Source organism: Triticum dicoccoides, chromosome 2B, assembly GCF_002162155.2.
Source record: "Triticum dicoccoides isolate Atlit2015 ecotype Zavitan chromosome 2B, WEW_v2.0, whole genome shotgun sequence".
In the NCBI taxonomy this organism is placed as follows: domain Eukaryota; kingdom Viridiplantae; phylum Streptophyta; class Magnoliopsida; order Poales; family Poaceae; genus Triticum; species Triticum dicoccoides.
In genome coordinates, this window is record NC_041383.1 from 107,083,964 (window position 1) to 107,091,772 (window position 7,809).

Sequence of the window (7,809 nt, forward strand, 5' to 3'; positions counted from 1 at the left end):
CTTTCTCCTCGGATGAGCATGAAAGAGCATGACAGCGTCCGAAAAAGGCGTGGCTTTCCCCGTCAGCGCGCGAGCACGGACACGGCCACAAACACACACCAGAAGCAAAAGGCGGGAGGCTTGGAAGCGTTCCAACCCCCACACGAGGAGGCCGCCACGTACCTCGCCCTCCCCCTTCCTCTCTCTCACTACACTGCTTCTCCCTCGTCCTCTCCCTCCCAACCCCCGGTCAAATCCATCCGCCCTTGCCACTCAACCCACGCTCGCCTTTTCCGCTCAGACGCCACCCTCCTCTCTTCCCGAGATCATCGATTCGTCCATCGACCCTCCTCCGCGCGCGGCTCGATCGTGTTCGATCGTCGTGTGCAGCAGTTGGCCGGGGAAGGGGATCGGATCACCGAGCGAGGTGATCGAGATGGGAGGGAGATCGTCGCCGGCGGGGTGGCGGCGACGTGCGCCGCCGCCGCCGCCGCTTCTTCTTCTTCTCGTGTCGGTGCTGGCGCTCGCGACGGTGGTGGAGGGGAGGTTCGTGGTGGAGAAGAACAGCCTGCGGGTGACGTCGCCGGCGGCGCTGCGGGGCGTGTACGAGTGCGCCATCGGCAACTTCGGGATGCCGCAGTACGGGGGCACCATGCACGGCGTCGTCGTCTACCCCAAGGCCAACACCAAGGCCTGCAAGCCCTTCGCCGACTTCGGCCTCTCCTTCAACCCCAAGGCCGGCGGCCTCCCCGTCTTCCTCCTCGTCGACCGCGGAGGTTTCTTTTCTTCTCCTTCTTCATCCCACTTCCACTTCCACTTTGGGAGGTCAGATCCATCCTCTAATTTAACCGCCGGTGCGCGTGCGTTTCCACACGAATGGTTTAATACACCCACTTTCTCATTCTCCCTAGCTCATACGGAGTAGATGTTTAAAATCCACACGTTTTAAAATGGGAACCCGGCCATAGGATTTGGACCTTGGAAAATATGGGTTATCTATCTCTTCTGTTTATAGTATATGTATGAAAAATGGATTCAGTCTTGGTCATGTTCTTGGAGTGAATTAATTTCATCAGCGAGAGACGCGGCGCGGCGCGGCACGGCTCCCGCATATATAAGAAGCTATCTATATATGACATGCTAAAGGAATAGGTTTCAGATGGTTAGTTGCTACCCTCTTTTCCTTCTGTTGGACATTTTGGTGTATGTAGTTTGGTCCTACGTACTTTCTTAACTAAATAGCACATGTTTTGCTCATGTTCTTTGAGTGCACAGGTACGTACCTGCATTGTTGCATAACTGTGTTCAGTTAGGTGCTTAGCGCATCTTGCGTTATATAAATCAGATACTCAGCACATCTTTGCCGTGTGTTGGATGGGGTCTCTTACCACTCTTGGGTTGTTAACACCTTTATCACTCTACTTGCAATAAATAAGAAATTCACTTAGTTTTGTCGTGAAATAAAATCAACAAGGGTAATGCCCAAAAGAAGGAAATCTCTATCACAGCACCATCACCATAAGAGGAGTTTGATTAGGTGTGTCATAATACCATTCAGCCATAGTTGTTGAACAGAGCAGATAAATGCCATGATAGTGGTACCATCTTAAATCCATCATCTTCCTATCTTATTTGGGTACCAACTTAAATCCTCTCTCTCTCCTATACTTCTTAACTGTGTTAACCTCACAGGCTAGCACTGTTTTCAGTCATTACCCAGAACAGTCGTGATTGAATTCTTTGCAACGTGCAGACTGCTACTTCACAACCAAGGGGTGGAACGCGCAGACGGCGGGAGCGGCGGCGGTGCTCGTCGCCGACGACAGGGCAGAGCCCCTCATCACAATGGACACCCCAGAGTCCAGCGGCAAGGAGCACCTGGAGAACATCACCGTGCCCTCAGCCCTGGTCTCCAAGCGCTTCGGCGACGACCTGAAGACCGCCCTCGAGAACGGCGACATGGTGAACGTGCTCCTGGACTGGAGAGAATCCCTCCCGCACCCGGACGAGCGCGTGGAGTACGAGTTCTGGACCAACAGCAACGACGAGTGCGGCGCGAAATGCGACATGCAGATGAGCTTCGTCCGGGACTTCCGCGGCGTGGCGCAGGTGCTGGAGCAGCGCGGCTACACCCAGTTCGCGCCGCACTACATCACCTGGTACTGCCCGGAGGCCTTCGTCCTGAGCGCGCAGTGCCGGTCGCAGTGCATCAACCACGGCCGCTACTGCGCCCCCGACCCCGAGCAGGACTTCACCACCGGGTATGATGGGAAGGATGTCGTGGTGCAGAACTTGATCCAGATTTGCCTCTTCAAGGTCGCCAACGAGAGCCGCAAGCCGTGGCTGTGGTGGGACTATGTGCACGACTTCGCCATCCGGTGCCCCATGAAGGAGAAGAAGTACACCACCGATTGCGCTCATGGTGTCATCAAGTCCCTTGGTGCGTGCGGTTGACTCTGCTCACTGGTGTCAAAAACGTTCTTATATTATGGGATGGAGGGAGTACTGTCTATTGTTTGTAGCGATGAGTCATGATTAGCCATTTGTTTATGTGTCCGGTTATCTTCTGACAGGGATGGACATTGACAAGATTACCCAGTGCGTTGGAGACCCCGACGCCGATGAGGACAACCCGGTGCTCAAAGCAGAGCAAGATGCTCAAGTGAGTCTCTTGATAATAAGCTCAACATCCATAGCAGATTCGTTGGTTAATGGCGAATTGATATCTATGCCTTTGATCCTTCAGATCGGTCATGGTGCTCGAGGGGATGTTACCATACTGCCGACTTTCGTCGTCAATAACAGACAGTACAGAGGTGCGTCCAATCTCCCGCTCTTCATTTCTTTTCAGCTCAATGCTGTTTATGTTTACTTTTCTTTTTGAACGTGTGTTTATTTCATTTTCTTGTTTAGGGAAACTGGATAAAAGGGCGGTGCTACGAGCGATATGCTCGGGATTTGAGGAGACGACCGAACCCGATATCTGTTTGACTCAGGGTTTGTGGATTTGCACCTTTTTTTTTGTTGTGGAATAAACCTACCTGGATTTCATTCTTCATGGTTTATGATTTTTGGGCTTCATATCTTCTTGCATAGACATACAAACAAATCAGTGCTTGGAAAACAATGGAGGTTGCTGGCTGGACAAAAATACTAATTTCACTGCGTGCAAGGTACAGCTTCACTGGGAAAATGCTGCTGACATTGTTGAGGACCTCACCCTTATTCTAATTAATCTCATGGGTAACATCTCCTAGGATACCTTCCGTGGGCGGGTTTGCGAGTGCCCGGTTGTCAATGGCGTCAAGTTCGTTGGCGACGGGTACACCCACTGTGAAGGTAAACTTCTTTCTTCACCGAATCAAAATGATCTTCGTACAGCCTACACATTTTATGCGTTCATGGGTTTGGCAGCTTCTGGTGTTGGCCGATGCCAAATCAACAACGGAGGCTGCTGGAAGGAGACCAGGAACGGCAAGTCTGTCTCCGCGTGCTCGGTATAAGATCATCTCTTTCAGATTGCAGTTTTCTTTCTTGGGTCTTCGGTGTGCGGTACTAAACTGAATTTTGGAAATCTACAGAATGAGCAAGCTAAGGGCTGCAAATGTCCGCAAGGCTTCAAGGGTGACGGCGTACACGGTTGCGAAGGTATCACCATTAGGAACATTGTTCTGCAACCTTGTGGGCAGTATTGTTGCATGTTTTACCAGTACCGGCAAACCTAGAATAATGGCTCAAATGCTGAACTGTTTGAGCTTCTCAAGTAATTTTTTTTGAAGGTCCTTCTCAAGTAATTTCTTATACACAATATCTTTTTTGCTTGGCGCTTGCAGACGTTGATGAATGCAAAGAGAGGCTCTTCTGCCAGTGCAAGGACTGCAGCTGCGAGAACACATGGGGAAGCTACGAGTGTGGCTGCGGTGGTAGCAACATGCTGTACATGAGAGAGCATGACACTTGCATCAGTGAGTTGCCTAGCCTGAATTCCTTTTGGGACCTCGCTATATTATGGTCCAGGTCTCATCATATATCTAGTTTCTCATTGGTCATTGCAAGGTGTTAATGTGGAATATATTAGTAGTAGCACCTTCAAACAGTCCTTCCTTTGTCTATAACAACACGCTAATTTGATGGGGTTTTCGCCCCCAATATCGGCGCAGGCAAAGTCGCGACTTCGTCGGTGGGATGGGGGTTCATGTGGGTTATCTTCTTCGGCCTCGGTTTCGCGGGAGTTGGAGCATACGCCGTCTACAAATATCGGCTACGGGTAAAATGCTCAAAGATATTGCTACTCTGTGCTACAGAAGACTTTACACTGATTTATGTGAGACTCATATATATTTCTGCTGTTACCAAATAATGTGATGGCAGAGCTACATGGATTCAGAGATCCGCGCGATCATGGCTCAGTACATGCCGCTGGAGAACCAGGAGACGTCGAGCCACCAACGGCACGTGGACCACGCCGACATCTGAAGCAGCAAGGAGTTCTAAGTACATACGGATCATCAAGCATAAGAGCTAGTCTCACCGCGTCCGTGGCGCATCGGAGAGGCCGGGTTTGGAGCTGCAATTTTGAATTCAGAAAAGATTGGCCGGTTAGCTAGCTTATGATTCTGAAAGACAAACGTACTCTCTCTTTTCTCTCTTTCTGAAACTTCAAGGACAGGTTTAGGATCGATCTCACCGGAGTTTTAGCCCTCATTTAGTCATAATTGCGATGCTCGAGGTCTCGTTCAGCGTGATGACATTGTGTAAATACCGTTGTTCGTTCGGACTGAATCGTGTTGGGTGCGTTTAATAAAGAGACCAGAAGAGCATTTAGCCTACTTCCCCAGAAACCACATGTTGCTTTGCAGGCAGTAGGCTTCAGCTATCACAGTGGTGAGGTTCTCTTTTTTCACATTTTCTGATGTTCTGATTATTTTTTTTTCTGATGTTCTGATTAGATAGTACGTGCTCCCCTCGTAGCAAATTCATGACGTCCTGACCTTACCATGTAGCATGGTCCCAAGTAGACAAGCATAAACTTTCCATCGTCAATGCATAGGTATGTCTTGATAAAAAAGATGATTAAATGTTGTGCTCTGGAAATAGTACAATTTGTGATGAAAGCTAAAGACATCACCGCTTCTATTTGTGACAAAATTTAGCATATTATTCTGCACATATGCTATCTACTGTAGAATGCATAGATGGTTCGGTGCTACTACTACCCCTTGTTTCCAACTTAAGGGTTTTTTTAGAAAAGGAGGAAGACTCTCGGCCACTGCATCTGGGCGATGCATACATCTATTTTATTAATTTTTTGCATAAGACCTTATAAAAAAAATAAGTAAGTCTGAATCAATCATATAGGCAACATCTGTCGCTACTCCTATCCAATTGATGAAGGGGTGCTGATAGTCCGGACCTAATACCACAGACCTCGCAGCCAATCCTAACATCTATGACCTGAGGCCCCAACCAAGCCACTTGCCAGGTACAGGGCACACACCGGTCCAACGCGTTCTCAGAGGCCGCCGCCGCCAACTGCCACCATTCCAACTTCAGAGTTGTACTGACGCATCATCCTTACCCGGTCTAGCCGTCGTCGACTTCAGCATGGCGCCCAATGCCACCACCTCCCTGCGCGCGAACGATGAGCATGTCGCGGTCGCCGGCGGTACACCTCAGCACCAATGCCGCCAAGTACCACCAATCGACACAGCTTGAAGTCTCTGGAAGATCTGTTGTGCATAGCACCTGCCGATCAGGCATGACAAAGCGTAGCACCCGTCGGCCAGGCATGACTTGACATCTTCACCTAATCTCCATGCAAGACGAAGCCGCTCCACCTCCTACCTCTGACTTCCAGCGCAGCTCCACAAACGATGCTCCCAAAAGAGAAACGACACCGCCATGCCGCCATCATCCGATCTGAAAAACCAGATCCTTGAGTTTCCCTCGGAGCAGCACAGTGGGTCGACAGTAGTTACACGACGATGCCTTCATCAAGGTAACGACGTAGAACGCCACCATCTGCCGTCAGCTCGGTTTTCACCGGCAACTCTGTCTCCCCAACTCGCAGCTGAGACTAGATGACAGATCGCGAGATCCGACCACCCAGCCTCTGGTCGGCCACCTCCGACGGAGAAGATGACCACCACCGCCAGCTGCACCGACCAGATTAGATCTGACCGAAGGTACCGCCAAGCAGTCCACCAGGCCCTCGATGTCGCCGCCGATCCAACGCCGGATGACGTGCCGCCACAACATAGACCGCCTGCCGCGAGGCAGGAGTGGCCTCAGCTGTCGTCGCCGCAACCATCGTCGCCGCTTCGCTAGATTTGAGGCCGCCGCCGCAATAGCCGTTGTTGCCACGCTAGATCGGTCACGCCTCCACGCGCATAGGGGACCCGCATCGTCCGTGAGACACGGGAGCGAGGAGAACCCCCGCCACGGCCGTCGGCCACCGGGCATAGGCCGGCAGCGTCCTCCGGTGGCGGCGGGAGGAAGGCATGGAGGGGAATCGGCTCCGGCGGCGGCTAGGGTTGGAGTACCACCAGTATTGCCCAAGCGGGGGCGACGCGGGGGTCAGGAACGCCTATCCCGTCTTCCACATCGCACAAGGTGCTTCAGCTGGCCCCAACTTAAGGGTTACACACCGGTGAGTCAGCGAGGGCAGGTAATAACGCAGCCTTACAGGCTGGGCTGGGCACCGGCAGTGCAGTGCAGCGAGAGCTATCATGATGCGCCACTGCCATGCGTGCATGGAATAATGCGGGCAGAATCATACGTGTAGTAGACTTGATTGAGGCATCCAGTAGCTAGTGCCCTCGCGGTGGACCAGAAAGAAGACGATGCCCGGCATTGGATCCATGATGGTTCAACTCAACTCCGAACAAAAAGAGCAGCTCACCCGATAAATCAGTGCTCGTCTATAAAACTCGCAGAGACGACCTGCTCGGCGCCGCAGCCGCATAGGAACCGGATCACTGTGCGCTCTGGAGTCTGCACTGTGCGTCGCCGTTTGCACACATCTCTGCTGCCACTGGGCATCTCGTCTCGGCGCGCACGTACGCCGCGAGCTCCCGCTACAGTGGCGTGGCGCCTGGGCTGTTCCCCGAGAGCGGAGGCCATGGCAAGCAGGCAGATTCCGGCCCGACCTTCCTCCGTCGTCGCGCCGCGCTCGCGCTACCTGCGACGCCGGGCCGAGGGATGTCCGGTCGTCTTGGCCGTTGGGGGTCCGCAACGGGCGGTGCCTTGCCTGCCCATGCACGCTGCTCTTTTCCGCTTTGCCGTGGAGGCGTTTTTGGATTGGACACCACCATGGCACCGTTTTTCTACCGATCGACACGCATAGCGGATTCGCCCTGCCATACCTAGCCCCTAGCCTTGTCTTTGGCGCTCCGAGTCCCGACGTGGATCGGCCAACCACCTTGCCCGCCCGGTTTTCAAACTTGAAAGCATCAACCTCCGTATTTATACACGGGCTGTACTTCCCCAGTCACATCACACGGGTAATACGTAGTACTACTAGGAGTGCGTACGCAATGGATGGACTCCGTCTTTAGAATCACAAACGAGCAAGGAAGGAACAAATCAGAAGAGTATTCGCCGCGGACCAAAGTTAGGGTTGGAAACCGATGAGAATCGGTAAAGAACAAAGTGTGTTTCAAAGGGTTCTAAAAAACTCTGAGAAAAATTAAAGTATGCTTGACCGATGATGCTATGTGAAATTCAAAATTTTCGAGGTTGAATTCGGTTTCACTTGGGAGCTATGGAAGAACCAACGTTCAACAAACATGTAGTAGTGGAGTTGATGATCCTATGGAGGAGCTGGTACGT

General features: G+C 51.9%; 1 protein-coding gene across 1 annotated transcript; it reads left to right on the forward strand.

The window, feature by feature from the left end:
* The first annotated feature begins 43 nt into the window (after window positions 1-43).
* On the forward strand, window positions 44-4,808 carry LOC119362400 (vacuolar-sorting receptor 1-like). The gene is made up of 12 exons (XM_037627611.1): window positions 44-755; window positions 1,733-2,419; window positions 2,553-2,641; window positions 2,726-2,795; window positions 2,893-2,976; window positions 3,076-3,152; window positions 3,237-3,318; window positions 3,394-3,476; window positions 3,561-3,627; window positions 3,813-3,944; window positions 4,140-4,246; window positions 4,351-4,808. Exons 1-12 carry the CDS (start codon window positions 416-418, stop codon window positions 4,453-4,455), a joined length of 1,923 nt encoding a protein of 640 aa, XP_037483508.1. The 5' UTR covers window positions 44-415; the 3' UTR covers window positions 4,456-4,808.
* The last annotated feature ends 3,001 nt before the right edge of the window (window positions 4,809-7,809 follow it).